Below are 19,057 nucleotides of genomic sequence, written 5' to 3'. Positions count from 1 at the left end.
AACTGCTGAGCTATCTCTTTATCCCCAAGTTGGGAAATACTTTATTAGGAAACTTTCTTCCATTAAAATTTCATTAAAGAGAAAGAATTTTTGCCAATGATTAAGGATGGTGTTGTATTTTGGTTGACTGGCCCCTAAAGATTTTGTTAAAGATTTGGTCCCTAGCCACTCGAGGTGCATGCCTTTAATCCCAGCACTTGAAGCAGGTGGATCTCTGAGATTGAGGCCAGCCTAGTCCACATAGTTCTAGGCCATCTGGGACTACAGGAAGACCATCTCAAAGAAACAAATATATATTTAGTTCCCAGAGTGATCCCCTGAGTGGTGGCTTTGAGAGATGCTGTGGACATTTAGAGGTCCTTAAACTATTGGGGATATGCCCTTCAAGGTGATCGTAAGGTATCTTGTCCTGTTTCCTGACTCCAGATATGATTGCTTGCTGATATACACTCCCACCTTCACCACAGACCCTGCCCAGTGGGCCTATCAGCCTTTGACCTCTAGAATGGTGAGACAGAAAAAATCAAAACCCAAACCACTTGACTTTGTAAGTACCCTGTGTCTAGCATTTCATTGAGACAAAATTAGACACTGACTTCATAGCCCCCAAATTCTGTGTATTTAAGTAAAAGAGGTATAGCACAGAAGACTCATATTTAAGCATACTCCCTTCGGTGGGGCTGTAATAGCCTCACTATTGAATGTAAATACCATGGTTCAGATAGTGTTGGGGTGCGGGGAGGTCAGAAAAACCTAACCTAGAAACAAGTTGTAAAACTGCCTATTCTTGTCCAAGTAAATGAACTCCTGTCCAGAGGACTGTAGCTATGTAATGATGGAAGGAAATAATTCTTTAATGTGTTTTCATCTTCAGATAGAAGGCAAGAGGGCTGGGAGAGAGCACAGCTGGTGAAGCACATGCCTTGCAAGCACAAGGACCTGAGTTTGATCTCCGGAACTCACTGGTTTAAAAAATCCCAGTCCTAGCTGGGCATAGTGACATATGCCTTTAATCTCAGCACTTGGGAGGTAGAGGTAGGCAGATCTGAGATCGGGGCCAGCCTGGTCTACATAGGGAGTTCCAGATCAGCTGGGGCTACAGGGAGACCGTGTCTCTAAACAAAGCCAGTCCTAGGAGCACATACTTGTAATGCCAAGGAGGCAGTGACAGGCAGATCCCTGTGGCTCCCTACCCATTTAGCTAGTCTAGCCTACTTGGCAAGTTCCAGACCAGTGAGACTCGATGCGGGAGGGCGTAGATGGTGCATAGGGACATTTGTAGTCCTCTGACTTCCATCTGCACGTACACATGTGTGCACACATGAACATACACACAAAAGCAGCACGAGTTCTACTGCAGTTTCTTTATTTTCAAATCCAATTAGTCATCCAACCTTGCAGTTCTTCTCTTATGCAGGTAACAAATGAAACCTACAATCACCACCACACCCACCAACACACCTACAGCAGCCACTGTTTTCAAAACAGCATCCTCAGCAATCTCATGCCCTTTGGGGTCTACAACATCTGCAAAGAGAGCAGGTATTCAAGTCTTAAGGTCGTATTGAAACCTTGCACAAAAGTTAAGCCTCAACTGTACTGGGAAGTTTGGAACAGGATATAGCCTCACCCCCTCACCCTGGGACCTCACTTCATCCTCGCCTGCTCCACACCCATTCTTCTCCCTGCCATTGCCACTTTTCTCCAGTCTCAAGCCAGCTGGCCTCACACCTGGACAGAGCCTTAGACTCTGCCTGTGTAACAGTGTCCTCGTGCAGATATGGTTAGCCATCCCCAAGGGTGTGATCTCACAGGTTGTTTGGCTGGAGATGTAAGCTAGCTTAATTTCACATTCTAGGCCTGAAGTTAAGACTATAGGATGAATACGGGAGGATAAGTTTAGTAGATATTCATGCTTGTCAACCTATCAGTTTAGAGATATACATGAAGTTTCTTGTATAGTAGGCAAAGATCTTAAAGATCTAAAATGGCATTAAGGATCTGTTATGCCCTCCAGCAGGAGGGTAGAATTGTGAATAGAATTAACCTAGAGATCCATGAATGAGTCATAAACAGACCCATGACTAAGAGCCATATGACTCCAAGATGGCTATAACAGAAGCTACAGTAATAAAGCAAGTCATAGCACAGTATGGAGAATACATGATTCCATTGATAAAAGATTTCTAGATGAACACACAAAGATTTAAAACTGCAAAGGGAGACTATTTTGCTTTTGTTTAGATTTTATCATAAGCATATTGTTATGCATACACATTAAACTTGCCATAGAAAGCTAAAGGTTTGTGACAAGAAGTGTTCCCGGCCTTAAATTAAACCCTTACCTTTGAGTGAAGAGTCATCTGACAACAGAAGAACAGGTCCTGGGAGGCTGACTGTCATTTTGTCTTCTTTGGTGGCCTCTGTTAAGATCAATCAAGGTTGTGACTGACCTCTGGAAATAGCATTCCAGGGGTGTTAATGGAAGTCTTAAGGAGATGCTTCATGGAGTATCTCTGTCCTGTGCTATGAATCCTATCTCTCTGTCATGGATAAATTCTCAAAGGGTGAAATGGATTATCAAAGAATGGGTTCATAGAGCTCAACAGGAGCCTGCCTATCTCAGGCTTACCACATAGGTAAAGGAAGATTGGGCTAAGGCATTTCTTGGGACTAAGTGAAGAACAAGTTGTAATTATTCTTAAAAATACTCAGTCCTGGAACATAGAGGCATTGGAGCAAGACTCACAGGGACCGGAATTTGCCGTTTTTACCTCGTTTAATCCTTGATGATGCAGGGCAAGTCACAGAACACAGAGGGGAGTCGGGAGTATCTTGGTTGCAGATTAAGGCACTGCAGTGGAAGTAGACCTAGAAGAGGAAGAGTGTCAGGAGGAAGCAATGCATTTACCTGTAACCTGCCATAGGTGACCTCTTGACCACCTACCAGGCTAGAGAGCCCCCGAGCTTCTGACACAAAGGCAAAGGTCTTCACGTCAAACCGCTGGTAGTGATTAGGATGAGTCCTGGAGGAGCCAGTTCGATGGAAGGTAGTGCGGTAGTTGTCCAGGTCATATTCACAGCTAGGAAATAGGTACCGGGGAGGGAGGCGGTGGGAGCATCAGTCACAGAAACCCTCACATGCACATTTCTACAAGTTGAGTCATATGTAGCATCTCTATGCCACAGCTATGACTACCTATTACCAGTGTCTTTTACCTAAACATCGTTCTGACCCAAGTTTGCCAACAATACCCATGCAATTATAAGATATATCACATATTCTACTATATACTGCAAGTATGTATTTAACAACCAAATTATTACGGGTTCAAATTGTGACTACACTGTAAATATATGTGTATTGCTTAAGATGCTGGGTTACTTATTTCCACTGAGTTTCTATTATGTCTTAGGCAGTGAATTTTGGTGGCAGAAGTAGAAAAATCCATGCTACTTATTTATATATTAGCAGGTAATGATGCTATTGAAAACAACGGAATGTTAGGTGGCAAGTACAAAGGTATGTAGACTGATTTAGGGATAAGGATAGTCAAGACTTGTACTATAGAGAAGAATACGTGGGAAAAAAAAATCAAAGGTGAAAGAACAAGTTCTTTGAACTGATTGTAGGTAGTCTTGAAACATGAGACTACTGGAGGTTAGGAGCTTAGTAATACAGTCCCACAGTTCCAAGCTAAAGTGTAATTCTTCACATTTAAGACACCCTGGATAATACACTATAGGCAGAGCTGAGAAGACAAATACTTAGGTTTAAATGTGCATGTAGTTACAATCCCATAGCATTGTCACATTTAGTTACCAGAGTCAAATGGGGTTCTAATCCCAGCTCTGCCACTTTAAAAAAAATTTTATTTTATGTGTACAAGTGCATTGCCTGCATGCATGCAAGTGCACTTGTGCTGCGCAATGCCTGTAGAGATCAGAAGAGGGCGTTGGATCCCCTGGAACTGGAGTTAAGGATGGTTGTTAACCACCATATGGGTACATGGGAATTGAACCTAGGTCCTCTGAAAGAACAGCAAATGTTCTTAACTGCTGAGCTATCTCTCCAGCCCTGCCACTTAGTATTTAGGTATGTACCCAAAGCAATGCTTAACAAGCTTAAAAAATTTGGGCTCCTTCATGAAGATGGCTAGTGTTCTTCAGGTAATACAGGTGGGATACTTAACAGCCTGGCATGTGGTAAATATCCAATAAATGGATAGACACTAGAATTCTTTCATGATAAAGATGAAGTAATAGAGCCAGGCATTTTGGAGGAGGATCCCATTCTTTAGGATTCCAGGTAATAAGAAAACAATAAGAGCCACTTGATTAGACCAAGGACTAATAACTGATGACTATTTTAAAAGGAATGATTACAGGTTTTCATGACCAAAGTCTCCTTCAAGTCACAAGATGGAACAAATTCTGTCACTGAAAAGTTCCAATGGGTTATCTGAGAAACCCTACGGCATTGGGAGTACATACCCATCCACGACAATATGCCACTGGGGGATAGAGGCTGGGTCTATAGACAGTGTTGCCCAGCAGTCATCCAAGACCAGCTTGATGCTAGGATCATTCCTGTTCAAGACTGTCACTTCCATGTAAATTGGCTGGCGGAGGTATCTCACTAGAGGGTATTCATCCTTCCCATAAGGTCGTTGATAGGATTTGTCTGCAATGAATGGAAACCTCTTTTAGGATTGAGGCACCTGATGGCTGCAACATGTTAGGCTGGCAGCACCAGCCTAACTTGATTATCTCAAGTTGCAACAGCTCACCTGGGTAGGTTTGTAGGGCCAGTATCAGTGGACCTGAATTCAAAGAGGCCACTGGAGGAGGAAGGTTTCTGATATGAGCATTGAGTAACATGCTGTCCCTCTTGTAGTGGCACCGCACTGTCATTCTGTAAGATTGTGGGTAGGGCAATAGAAAAAATTTTATGTTGAGATTTCTGTAATTTAAACTAAAGCTTTGAAAAAATACACCTAAGTAGGAACTGAATCACACCTGAACTCACTATCTCTGAATATGATGGTTGGTGGTAGATTTTTCCATAGAGCCTGTACTTCGTTTTCATAGATGACACTATCACCTTCAAACTTAAATGTTAGAGAAAGTTGGTTAAAGAAGTGGTTACTTAAAATTCTCAACTTCTTCCTGTTGGTTACTACTCACTTTCTGTCTTGTTCCACATCCATTGAGGGGTATGTGAAACTGCACGAACCCCAGAGACTGGGCCTTGAAGGTAGGCTGGCAGGATGAGTTTCCCACTGTGAGTGTGTCCAGGTTCAGAGCAGGTTTTGTTTGGTGGCTGTAGACCTTGAAATCCATAAATCCATCCTGTGTACACAGCTCACCTGTAACTGTACGGCAGTGAAGGTTTGGGGATATTAACCTTGTGTGATCTGTCAGTGTTGAAGTGTTAGGGAGGAGCAATCCAGGGAGAACAACTAGAACTTTGAGCTGATGGCACTAGAATTTGTTGTTGAGTCTTTGGGAAAACACTTAAAGTAGTTTGAGTTATAAGGGAAATATAAGCAACAGTTAACTTGCTTTGTATCATCCAAAGAATAGACTAGGAAAAATAAGAATCTTAAAGGCTAAGGAGGCCACTAAAAAAATAAATAAAAATAAAAAAAAAACTGAGAGGGGTTAAAGCATCCTAGGGATACAGCCCCTGTTGGTTTTATAGTGCCTGTTTTCACTATGTACTTCTCAAGTTTTAGAGTTTTTTGGGTTAAGGAAGTTCAACTGGTAAACTATGCAAGTGTTGAAAAACCCAACAGAACTCTGAGACACGAAACTGTGGGTTTCCAAGCATTTTGATAAGGGATAGTCAGGCTGGCCTCACGAATCCCAGGTGGTTTGAGGAGACACTGGGGAGGTAGTTGTTTGTCTTGATCTAATGTAGGTCAGAGAGCAAAAAGCAAGATTGAGATAGAGGGAAACACCTATGCAGTGTTCTTTTGAGGAGATTTGTAGGAGTCTCGGGAGTCTTTTAAACTTCTATGGTATCCTAATTAGAAGCCTGAGGACCTTGGGACTGGAGAGATGGCTCAGCAGTTAAGAGCTCTTGCTGCTCTTCCAGAGGATTCAGGTTCAGTTCCCAGCATCCACATGGTGGCCCACAACCACCTAGAACTCCAGGTCTAGGGGATCTGTTGCCCTTTTCTGGCCTCTGAGGGCACTGCGCATGAGTGGTGCACTTAAATACAGGCAGAACACTCATACATAAGATAAAATTTAAAAAGTTTCAGGTCTTTGTCCCTGGATGGACTTTGCTGTCTAACCCAATATACCCAAATGACAAAGTGACAGTTAAGAGTGATCTAATGCACCTGCACCAATGTTAGAAGAAATGTACTTGGGCCTCCACCACTTAGACTGATGCTTCTAACCTTACTCATCTTTAGTTTCTTTTAGCCACAAACATGAACCAAAAACTCAAGTTCTATGTATTTTCCCACATGCACAAGAGAAGACAAGAAAACAAAACAAAAAACCCAGATGATTTTAGTAATTAAAAGAAATCTTTACTTAGAAGCTGGAGAGATGGCCTAGTGGTTAAGAGCATTGTATGCTCTTGCAGAGGACTTAGGTTTGATTCCTAACACCCACATGGTGGCTAGCAATCATCCATAACTCCAGTTACAGGGGATCTGACACCCTCTTCTGACCTCTGCGGGCATTGTATGACATGGGTGCACTTACATGTAGGCAATACACTCTACACATAAATATTTTTTTAAAAAACTTTTACCTATAGAGACTGGCGACTCACAATGGCACTCCGGATCAATCATCATGGATACCAAATCCAGTTGAAAGTAAAAGGTCAACTTGAGTGAAGGTAAGTAGAAGTGATCAAGGGGGCACTTTCCGGAGGACTGAAATGAGAAGAATGCCACGTAACCATCTCAGGAAGAGGAAGTCCACCGAATTCCCAGGACACATCCCAGAGTTATCTGGTTTCCTTCAAGCCCAAACAAAAGACCCTATTGCTTCTTCAGATCAGGATGTTTCTCCAGGCAAGAATTTTTTTGCTCTAAACTTATGCCCCCAAATTCCCAGCACATTGTGTTCATTGTACCGTTAGGTACTAAAGCTTGAATTAATAGAGCAAATTGCAAAGAGTGGAGTCCCCTGCCAAGCCCAAGTAGGAGTCAAAAGGACTTTATAGATGTTACACAATGCTATTGCAAAACATTCTGACACTAAAATATCAGTTTTTTCTATCCCTGGCAGTTGCATCCATCGAGACTGTCCTCAATGAAAGCAGTGGAGGATGCTTTTGTTTGGACCAAGTTTTCCTGTTCTTTAATAGAACATAGCAAAGGTCCATCATTATATGTCTGACAGATAGTTTGTACTTGTCAAATGAGCAGAGAAAAACTTGAAAAGTATAAGCAGATGTTAAAGAGCTGTGGTATAGGAGTCAAAGTTCCTTAAAATGTCATCTATGTAAATCAACCAAGGGAGGCCTTACACACTTTAAATTGGTCACATTGGTAATTAGTGCTTATGTGAAAGTTGTCAGCTCCATCAGATGACCCCCAAGAGAATATTTCAGGCTTTCGTGGCATTCAGGGGAAGCTAATGAACATACTTTTGTTTTCAGTAGAGTTTTTGTGAAATGCAATCTCAGGCCATTTGTTGCTTCTCTGTCAATCCCACTGGCATGCAGTTGGCTCTCAGGGATGTTCCTATTTCCAATGCTCACAGACTTTAGCCTCCCAGGAAATTCGGGTATGGTGAGGGTCATATGTGTGGCATTACAAGTCACAGAAAGATCTATAAGGGATCACGGAGAGAATACTTATTACCATCCCTGGCTAAACCCCCAAAACAATGTTTCCCACCACTGAAGCTGTAGCTTTCTAGGACCTCACCTGATGCACACACAGCTTGTGATGAGAAGGTGATCTTCTGCCCAGGAGATGCAAATGAAAACTTCAGGAGCACCATGTACAGATGACTGTTACCTTGCTGGGGTCGGGGTGGATCAGTGTTTAAGACATTAGTTTACATAAACCTCTAACCAATAAGAATCATCAGGACATGCGTATGCACAAGCACTGGAACTGCTTTGGCATAAATGGAATCTAAGTTTTTTGTCCAGTTATTGTTAGGGTGCTCTGGTCCTAATCTTGTCTTCTGTAATGCCTGGAAAATTAGTGCTGTCCGTGGGTATGAGCCATAGCTGATCATTTCTAGAGAGACCGGAGCAAGAACTGACCTTAATCTATACTAATTTATATTTGTATTAATTTTGTACTATTGGTCAGAACATGCACAGAACCCAGCAATCCAGTTATGCTCAATGTGTGCCAGGACCTGTCCCAAGTACAGTCATGCATGACTTAACAATGAGTATACGAGTTAGATAATCGTCATTATGCATAGAGGATACTCACAAATCTTGATGGTTTTGCTATTATCCACCTAATATTTGATTGTATGTGCAATACTTTTATATAAAAAGCAGTACAGGTTTACATGGCATCACCACAAACATAGGTAATGTATTACATTATGTTACTATGGCTATCAGAATTAGGCAAGCTTCATTACAGTCTTATGGAGCCACTGTCGCATGGTCCTAAACATTATGCAAAACATAACTACACTTTAACTCATTAGTATCTCACAGTTGGCTTGGCAGACAAAGTATAGGACAATGTCCCCCAATCAGAACACCTTAATTCCTAAGACTTGTAGGAATACCCTTGTAATACATTATACTTTGAAGTCTACTAAAGGAGGGAATAGCTTATAGCAAGGCCTGTGTCTCTTTTCTTCATCATTCCATTCCTATCATCCAGTGATGTGCTTAGCATCAAAATTTATAGTTTTTTGAGACAGTCTCATTATGTGGTTCAGGCTGGCCTCAGAATCACAAGTCTGTCTCAACTCGGGTGCTGCAATTACATGCGTAGGCCACTATTCCCAGCTAAAATACTCATTTAATTGGCAATGCAACCAATTTATTTGAAGACATGATTGAGATCATGCTTAGGTTTAAGAATACTGGCCTAGGGACTGGAGAGATGGCTCAGAAATTAGAAACACTTACTGCTCTTCCAGCGGACCCAGATTCAGCTCCCAGTATGCCATCAGGTGGTTCCCAACCACCTGTAACTCCAGATCCAGGAGCTCTGATACCCTCTGACCTCCACAGACACCTTCATGCAGGTGGTCGACAAACTCAGGCAGGCACACAGATACAGTTTTTAAACAGGCACACACATAAGAAAAAATAAATCTTAAAGAATGCTGGCTTATTTCTTGATGGTGGTACAAAAGGTTTTCACACCTACCACATAGTGAGCTACTCCAGTAGCATTGAATGGCATGTGTAGGGTCATTTTCTGGCTGTCAATCAGAAGATTAAATCCTTGTCTTAAGGCATCCTTCAGGGATAGAATGTGGGGTCTTGTACCATCGCCAACCTCAACTGTCCATCCCATATCAGGGATGTTGTTCTAAAGTCAAAAACATGGAAGGGGAGAAACATCTCCAGGCTGTCCTCTAACCTCCACTTGTGTGCCATGGCACACTTGCACCCAAACACACCCCTTGACAATAAATTTAAAAAGCATTGTTTAAAAGACTCACTTAAGAGCAGAGACAGGAACAGGATGGTGGTCCCGGGCAGGCAGTATGGGCTTATTTTGCCAAAGAAAACAGCAGTTGCACCGTGTTTTGCAAAAACCATCAGTGTTTGGGAATGATTCTGATGAGGTATTTGGTGGGCTTTGGAGGCCAGTGGCCAAGATTACTTGTTGGGAACTAGGATTATCTAGAAGAATCTGAAGCCAGTGTGGAAATTCAGTTTTAGTGCTGGGATTTGAACCTAGGACCTCAAACATGGTCTCATCAATGGAGTTCCCTCATGCAACAGAGGGCCAGGAACACAAAAGGTCACAAATGGCCAAAATGCAGAGAATAAGTCTGTAGATTGTGGGTCCTTGGACAGGACACCTATATCAAAATCTATCCACCCAGGACTCAGGGACCATTGCAGAAGAGAGGGCAGAAAGATTGTAAGAGCCAGGGAGGAGGTGCATGGCCATATGGAAATAGTCCTACAGGTGCCTAGGACCCTTTTCATATACAAACCTACAACAATGGTGTCAGCATATACATGATCCATGCAAACTTAAGCAGAAAAAAACCCAGCACAGAACTGTGGAAATGAACAGAAGACCCAATCTTAGTCAAAGAATTATTGGCAGCTGATTACTGCTGGGTGAGGAAGAGCTGATCTTAAAAGGAGGGACTATAGATAGGCTGACTAGATCCTGGGGATGACCTTGCACTGAGGGACATCTGGGGATACTAATTTTACATGATAGGCCTTAACACAATTGACAGAATGTATGAACTCCAGTGGGGGGCTATGGGAGGATGCCAAAGGGGAAGGAGGTATAAAGATGATTTTCTGTATGAAATACACAAAAATTCAATTAAAAATATATAAAAAGACTCACTTAAAACATTAGACTTAAATTCTCATGGTTATCAGATTACAGTTACTGTCAGCTTTAACATGAATTTAAATGTTAACATAGCTCATAATTTATGAACTGTACTCTTGGGGCTATAGAGATGGTTCAGTGGTTAAGAGCACTTGCTGCTCTTCCAGAGGACCCAAGTTTTGTTTCCAGCACCCAGTTTCAGGTGGCTTACAATCACCTATAACTCTGATTCCTGAGGATCCAACACTTTGGCCTCTGTGGGTACCTGCATTCATGAATCATATACTCTTGTGTGTGCAGACACACACAGACACACACAGACAGACACACAACTATTATACTCTTACCCGATCATCATCAGCAAATCTAGAGAAAACGTTTGGAAAGGAAAACTGGAAGGAAAATAAAAAGATTTAGGAGAACATTTGAGGTTCTGTCACCTACTATTATACAGAAAACACCCAAACTAATTGCAAAGTAATGCCATTCCTTCAAGAAGCCTTGCTGCCATCCTGCAGTAGGAAAAGCACAGGATTTCCCAAGTGCTGGGACTAAATGCATGTGTCACCACATCTGGCTGAGACACTGGGTTCTTAAATGTGAAGCCCCTTGCTTTATCCACAGAAACCAAGTACAATGTGAAGCCATGCAGTTCCATCACTGTTATAGTAAAGTTTGGGTGTTACTTTAGTGGTCCTTTGTCAACATGAGCCAAATTGGAATATAAACTTCACAAAAGCAATTGTCCGGTTTTGCTTATTTTTATTACATTTTAGCATTAGGAATAGGGTCTGGAACATGGCTTTTGGTCAATCATAGTTGTTAGTCTGACTTCAGATATTTGAACCTTTTCTGTTGCTAGGCATGGTGTGTTAAATATTACATATACTCAGTCAGTTCTTAGAGCCGCACTATCAAGTGAATGCTGTTGTTCCTCCACTTTAGCCTTAGAAACAAAGCCTCAATGTGGTTGAGAAATTGCATCATGGACCCATAGCAAATATACTAAACACAGAATTAAAATCCATAGTTTCTGGGCCCAGCTCTGTCCCCAGCCCCATTCTCTTTCCTCTGCAGTAGCCATGGAGAGGCAGTCAGCCCACTTCACTCACAGACATGAAGTCCTTCATGCAGGTCACGGCTCCTGAAAGCTCATGGGTCTCTTCTACTTGCATAGCTGGACAGAAGAACTGATGCATACTATCTTCATGTCCAACATCAGTACTGTTGTCCTTGACTCTGATGTTCACCTGGTACCCACCTATCTGTGTGAACGTAGTAAGAATAAGTGCTGGTTTCTCAGTGGGAAAGGCGATTCTAGCTCTGAGCAGCTAAGTGGCAACATGCTTACACTGAGCAACACTACAAGAACCTGAAGGTACTACATTCCTATGCTAGGAGACTCTATAGGTAGCCCTTTGAGACATGATAGTGTAGACTCCCAGCTGGAAAAGAGAGCTCAAACACCAAAAAGTCTTTTCTATTACTTTAACTTTAAAAAATTTTTATTTTATATGTATGAGTGTATTGCCTACATGTGTGTAAGCACACTCATGTCAAGCAATGCCTGTGGAGGTCAGAAGAGGACACTGTATTCCCCTAGAGCCAGAGTTACAGCCATCATGTGAGAAACCGAACCTGGGTCCTCTGCAAGAGCAGCCAGTGCCCTTAACTGTGGAGCCATCTCTCCAGCCCCTATTATTACATTTTTATTACAGTCTATTACTTTACATATGGGAATTGTGGCCTTAGTTCAGGGGCCTCTACCCAAGTAATTCAGATAACCTACTCAACAGCTAAGTAGCAGCTGTTGTGCTTGGTGGAGCCATTTTTGATACCTCTGACCTCAGGGAACTCAGCCAATGACTGTCTTGCTTTAGACTAAATTTTCTGCTATATGTTAGATAGTAATCATCTTATACTTTGTGGACAATATGTAATCCATGTCATTTTAACTTTGAAAACCATTTCTACTTGGATCATTACATAAAGGCCGTGAGACTAGATTCAGCCATTCACAGGTTCTTTAGCAGACCTTAGGTCCAAGGGAACACAACTGTTTAAGCTTCTTTGAGGTTGGGAAGCTTGTATTTATGAAAGGAGGACATGCAGTTCAGAGGGAGATGTGATTGGGATTCTTGGAGGGAGTCAAGGAAGAATGAAAGGTAGACATGATAAAGATACATTGTATACGCGTATGAAATTTTCAAAGAATAAAAAAGTTTAAATCAGTACAGGTTTTCACAAAAGTTATGCAACTACTTCACTGAGCCATCAGAGAGTGTCTTAGTGGACTAGATGACTGTTCACAAAGCAGTTTACGAATGCATCAACATAACTCTTATGCTCCAGCATCAGGGCCAGATGTGACCTGTTAAACATGCAATTTCCCAGCACTCACTCCACACCTACATCAACTAAAGACAGTTAATTTCATACATTCCAGATCCCCCAGGTGATTCTTTGCATACCAAAGCTTCAGAACTTTTCCTATGTGACAGGTTTTTGGGGTTTTTTTGTTTTTTTAAACCACCCTTAACAGCTCTGACTGGGCAATCCAGTTGCTTGGCAATACAGAACCCTTTATTGCTTAGCGACTGTTCGTTTTTGAACACTGTTCTTAGGCTAAGTTCTCTATTTGCTAGCACCAAAATAGCCTTCTATCTCACACAAGAGTCAGATAAAAATAGCTCCATGCCTAAGCATTTGCTTTGTTTAGGTCACGTGCTCTGTGTTCATCTGTATAGTACCATTAATTGTTAATTCCCTGTGGCGGTGATAGCATCTTCCCCATTTTCTAATAGTCAAATGGAGGCTAGAGGGGTTTGGTGAGAAAAGGTCAAACCAAGGGCTCAAGCACAGGGCTTCTCAATACTGACATTTCAGACCGGTTCACCTGCTATGTGGTACTCACCTGGGCACTATAGGCTTTCTGACAATATCCTGGGGCTTGTACCCACTTGATACCAATAGTAGACCCCATCCAACCTCGAAAACGTCTCTAGGCATTATGGAGTATCCTTTGGGTACATTAGAAACAAAACATGCCGAGAGGACTACTGCTCTATTCCAAAGCCTAACTCCTTAGACACCAAGTTGAGTACTAGTAACACAACGCTCTGCAAAAGGACTTACCAGTCTCTTGGTACAGGTCTCATAGGGGAACTTCAGGATGAGCTTTTCTGTGTCCAGGGCATAAGTACAGTTCAGCATTTCAATACCAAACGCATCTATAGAAACCAGAGGTTAAACAGGAGATGGGCAAGAAGTGCACTCCAGTGGAAGAGCAGGATGAGCACAGAGCCAGGACCTCTTATCCACACTGAAGGCATTTGAATTACTTTTGACCCAACTGGGTGTGGTGACAAACTCTGGGATGTTGTGACTTACATCTAGTGGATTCTGATATAAGGCATACTAGGAAAGGCAGATCTTTCTTTCCCTCTGAGTGGAATGGTGCATATCAAGGACCCTTATGGCATCAGGGGAGACGGATGCCAGTAGCACCAAGGTTTGGGCTTTGTGTATCCAAATGGTGTTTGGCCCTGCTTTGTACTAATTGGAATTAAGATGAAATAGTGCACGTTACCTACCCACAACAAATGGATGCCATTTCTCTGTGTCATTATTGCTTGAAAACTTGACTGTTACTTCCTTTTCATCACAGGTGACAGTGCCTGGAGAACCAATGAAGTATTTGGGAGCCTTCTAACAGAACTGTTTGGAGAGACCCTCCCCAATAGCATCAAAGAATGCTGCCAGTTGAGAAAGGGAGATTTCTTACCCACAGAGAGCTCGCAAATTAAGAAAGACATATACAGCACAGCATGCCAAGAACTGTAAGGAAGTATCAGATAAACACCTTGGCCTCCAAAGATTAAACCCAGATTAGTATTAACAAGCAAGTTCACGGAGGTCAGGTCAGAACCCTCACGGAGGTCAGGTCAGAACCTGGACAATGGAGAATTGAGGTGGGGATGTTAGGTTTGAAGACCCAAAGCTTTGTCTACATGTTTTCCAAATTAAAGCTTTAAGAAGAAAACCCTGGGCTGGAGACGTAGCTCAGTGGTTAAGAGCACTGGCTGCTCTTGCAGAGCTCCTGGGTTTGATTCTCAGCACCCACATGGCGGCTAACCACTATCCATACCTCCTGTTCCAGGGGATCCAACACCATCCTCCGACCTCTTTGGGCATTACATGACAGGGGTGCACTTACATGCAGGCAATACATTCATACACACAAATTGAATATTTTTAAAAAATAAATACTAGGGACTGGAGAGATGGCTCGGCAGTTAAGAGCACTGACTGCTCTTGCAGAGGACCTGGATTTGATTCCCAGCACCCACATGGCGGATATGAACTGTCCTTAACTCCAGTTCCAGGGGAATCCGAAGCCCTCTTCTGACCTCCACGGCATTGCACAACACAGGTGTACTCACATGCAGGCAACACACACACACACACACACACACACACACACACACAGAAAATACTAAGTTTTTGTTTGTTTGTTTGTTTTTAAATCCTGGTTAAGCTTCAGGAAAGATTTCTTGAACCAAATTCTGCCCCTGATCTGCCTTTCTGCATCCTCTAGCTCAGTGGAGAGTCTCGAGAGTGCTTCCTTTCTCTTAGAAGAACTCTGACTGTGCCTGTTACATTGATGCTTTAAGCATGAGATGTAGATGAAGACTATAGATAGCTCCTAGAGATGGGGGCTCAGTGTTATGGTTTGTGCTGGGGATGCCAAAAAACATGAGGTAGGGAGGCCCTGGAAAGGAGCACAGAAATTCTTTGAATGCTTTAATTTAGCTGACATAGCAAGCCCACAGAGAAGCAGGAGAAACTTTTAATGATTTGACCAAAATGAAGACAGTGACGGGGCTACAGAGATGACTCAGTGGTTAAGATCACTGGCTGCTCTTGTAGAGGACCCAGGTTCGAGTCCCAGCACCCACATGGCAGCTAACAACTGTCTGTAACTCCATTTCCAGGGGATCCAATGCCCTCTTCTGACCTCTGTGGGCATTGCATGACATGGGCACACATTCAGGCAATACACTCGTACACATAAAAAATAGTAATAATAAAAGACAACGAAGTTGGGGATGATGGAGACATGCACCTGTAATCTCACACTAGGGAGGCCGAGGCAGGTGGATTGGCATTGAGGCCAGACTGGCTACATAACAAGACCCTGTTCAGAGGGATAAAGAAAAGAGGAGGAAAGATAGGAGGAGAGAGTAGAGAGACATTCCATCTGCAACCTGTTCTCTTTGCTAAAAGGTTTTCTCACCTCAGAGACATACCTGGGAAGGCAGGATTCACCAGCTGAGGAAGACTCACTGAGTTCACTGAAGTCACCAGGGTAAAGAAGAGAGAAAGCAGCCTGCAGGTGCTGAAGAGAAGAGTTAAGAATGAACTGGAAGTAAATAAGGACACTGTACTCCCTACCCTCGTTCCCAGAGTGCCTCACCTCCAGCCCATACTGAAGCAGCTTGTGCGACTCCCAGACGCTTCCGGCTCCTTGCAAGCCATCTCAGGAGAGACCACCACAGCCTCCAGGCAGAGGCTGAGCTGCTCTGCACTGTTATAGCAGCAACTGGGATGTGACCCCGCCTTCTCACCATGGGAGGCACCTGGATCTTCACCAGCCCTGCTCTCCAAGCCCAGCTGAGAGTGAGGCAGCTGAGAGGGAGGGATTGGGAAAGGAAGTGGCATCTGCCCTTCTTGACACTTGCCTTGCATATTCTGCCAGCAACTCTTGAGGGTCAGGAGTTAAACCAGAGTTCTCTGAAATTACCCCCAGGTGAGTGAATTCCCCATAGTTTTGGGAAAAGTTCAGATTTGGGGGGCAAAATATTTACAACTCCAATGTAGTGAGGTAGGGTGGAGGGCTTCATTAAGGCAAGAACAAATCTTGTTCATACTGATAAACCTTTGTTACAGGTACTGGGTGGGAGAGAGTTAAAAGAAAGAATGAATTTAAGCAAATAAGACTATTGACTTCCTTATCCTAGCTCTCAGAATGCCTCTAGTCTTCTGAATATTGTAGAAGTCGGAGTCACTCCAATATTATTTATGAGGTATTCTTAAAAACGTGAATTAAAAAAAACATATATGGGTTTGCCGCCACATATAAAAGTTTACGCTTATTGCAAAAAAAAAAAAAAAAGTAGACAATTAGAAGAAGCTGGATGTGGTGGTATACTACTGTAGTCCCAGTACCCTGGGGCTGAGGCAGGAGGCTCTCAAGTTTAAGGTCAACCTGGGCTATGCACTGAAATCCTATCTCAAAAAATAACCCTCCCTGAAAAAGAGGTGATTTATAATCTTGCTACTGATATTTACATATGCAACTTTACAGACTTTATCTATGAACATCACATAATGTAAATAAAAACAAGATCTGGAGGTAAAGTTTAAGTACTGTTTGTTTGTAATCTCTCATTACTGTTTATAAAATTTCTGAATGGCATATGAAAATCTCAGTAACCATTTTTTAGGGATGCATAGAAAGTAGGCCATGTTTAGAGAAACCAGTATTTAACTGTTCCTTATTGACATGTGTTAAGTGCTTTCCAGTTATTTAACATTTTAAATGATATGAAAAATACTCTTTTCTTGTTTTTTGGGGGACAGGGTCTTACTACGTAGCCCAGGCTAATGTTGACCTCAGATCCTCTGCCTCTGCTTCCCAAGTAGTGTGATTATAGGCATATGCCATCACACCTGATTAACATGATGAACGTTTTTATGCATTTCCCTGATTAACCCTTAGCATAAAATCCTGAAAGTATGGCTCCTGTGTCAAGGGGTATAGTGATTCTAAATAAGAATGGAATATCATGTAATGGTTAGGAGTTTACAGGTGAGGAAACTGAGGCTGAACAACTTGCCCAAGCTTTGATGGTTGAGTGTCAGGTCCGTCTTGAGAGCTCAGCTTTCCTGAGACAGGCCGATGGATCTTTACAGCATCTCTTATTGCTCTTTGAGATATCTAGATGTCTGTGGCTCATGTTCTATAACAGGTGCAAACTCTGGGTAAGTCATAGGCTGGCATTTGTAATTACTGGTTTCTGTGTTGCCTTCCTGCTGTGGTTTGAGGTAATCTCTACTCTGTTACAGCCACCTGAAGTAACACTGTAGGTTATAATCATGTTGCCCATGATCCAAAGGACCACATAGGCTTCTCATTGATATTACAGGTTCTAGGGTCCCACCCAACAGACACTGAATCAGGCCCTGCTGGGTGGAGGTTAGGCAGTGTATGTGGGCCAAGTGACACAGGTGCTTTTTAGAAACCCAGGAAAATACCTGAGGGAGGTAAGTGAAGAAATGTATAGTTGCCTGTGGTTGACCTCTTTGTGGTGATGAATTGCGTACAGGAAGTGCCAGTGGAACACGTGAGAGGGAGGAAAAGGCAGGTGAGCAGGGCTAGGGGGGATGGAGATGGGGAAAGGATTTTGTTTAAGGGCAGAAGCCTGAGGGCGATAGCTGCTTATTCTGAGTGTGTTTTACAAAAATTGGCACCTTCTCCCCAAATGTTGAAGGTAATTTGTTCCCATGAGGATTAAGAGGTCACAAGAGGGTGTCACAGGAAGGAGCCTGTACCTGAGACTCAGAGGTCTGTAAAGAAGCCAGTCTAGAGGTGAAGGGTCAGTGTCCTACCACCCCAGGCTGCACTCTGTTCTCCAGAGTAGGAAGTTGTGGCCTTAGGAAGAAACCAAACCTGGGAACTTCTAGAAGACTGAAGCACTCTACAGAAGCCCCGAGAAACGGTCCACTATGGAGCTGGTGGGTGTACCAGAGAGTAACTTCATCTGCCTCACCTGATCCAGACTGGTGCTGTGCCTACATGGGACAGCTATGAACAGTGGCTTTGTGCCTTGGGAATCATTGTCTGGGATTTTCCTCTAGAAAAACCTTGCATCCACTAACAACAGTGCACACATGTTTGGTGCAGCAAGATTTGAAAGTGAGGAAATGACTGCACTGTACGATGATGTATCAGTCAGTATTCGTAGGAAAACTGATACATTCTTAATATTTCACACAGCAGTGGGATATCTTTAAAATGAATACTCTCACAATGGGACTATTTAAACTTGCTAATTGATGGCCACAGTCTTGTTTTCTTCCCTAAATGTCCCTGTTTCCATGTGAGTATTATGAAGGCCCCTCTTTGCTTGTAATCACAAGGTAGTTCTGAGGAACGTTTAGGTTGTTCTTATGCATAACAGAATGTCTTAAACACCCAAAAGGAAAGTATAACCAAAGATTAAAGGGGCCAATATAATTTATTAAGATTCCATATGTATAGCTAAAGACTACATAACAAGCAACAATGCCAGATAGGAAATACCTTCTTTTGAGTTGTTGGCCAGAGTGGCCAAAAGGGACTCCCAGATAGTAACCCAGCATAGAACTGGGAAAATGAACAGCAGACCCCAATCTTATCTAAAGGAATATTGACAACTGATTGCTGCTAGATGAGGAACAGCTGACCTTCCTAAAACAAAGACCTCTAGATAGGCTGACTAGATTCACCAGATGGACAAGTAGAA

At 42.7% G+C, this 19,057-nt stretch overlaps 1 protein-coding gene across 1 annotated transcript; it reads right to left on the bottom strand.

Moving 5' to 3' along the window:
• Positions 1-1,381: 1,381 nt before the first annotated feature.
• On the bottom strand, positions 1,382-16,035 carry Zp2 (zona pellucida glycoprotein 2). The gene is made up of 18 exons (XM_008843894.1): positions 15,967-16,035; positions 15,800-15,888; positions 14,084-14,167; positions 13,626-13,720; positions 11,603-11,755; positions 10,838-10,882; positions 9,330-9,494; positions 7,902-7,998; positions 7,619-7,803; positions 6,773-6,899; positions 5,188-5,375; positions 5,020-5,111; positions 4,791-4,915; positions 4,495-4,684; positions 2,948-3,083; positions 2,775-2,871; positions 2,346-2,423; positions 1,382-1,527 (listed from the first exon to the last, which is right to left on the bottom strand). The coding sequence occupies exons 1-18, from the start codon at positions 16,026-16,028 to the stop codon at positions 1,382-1,384; spliced, it is 2,154 nt and encodes a 717-aa protein (XP_008842116.1). The 5' UTR covers positions 16,029-16,035.
• Positions 16,036-19,057: the final 3,022 nt, after the last annotated feature.

This window comes from Nannospalax galili, unplaced genomic scaffold, assembly GCF_000622305.1.
Source record: "Nannospalax galili isolate Female #2095 unplaced genomic scaffold, S.galili_v1.0 scaffold381, whole genome shotgun sequence".
In the NCBI taxonomy this organism is placed as follows: Eukaryota; Metazoa; Chordata; class Mammalia; order Rodentia; family Spalacidae; genus Nannospalax; species Nannospalax galili.
Note: the sequence above shows the minus strand (reverse complement) of the source record. Positions and strands in the feature narration are given on the sequence as shown.

Coding starts and splice junctions, on each gene's coding strand:
- Zp2 (XM_008843894.1), bottom strand. CDS start 16,028: ATGGCTTGCAAGGAGCCGGAAGCGTCTGGGAGTCGCACAAGCTGCTTC. Junction 9,495..10,837: donor GATTTGCTGATGATGATCGG/GTAAGAGTATAA, acceptor TTTTGACTTTAG/AACAACATCCCTGATATGGG. Junction 3,084..4,494: donor TGGCATATTGTCGTGGATGG/GTATGTACTCCC, acceptor CCTATTTCCTAG/CTGTGAATATGACCTGGACA.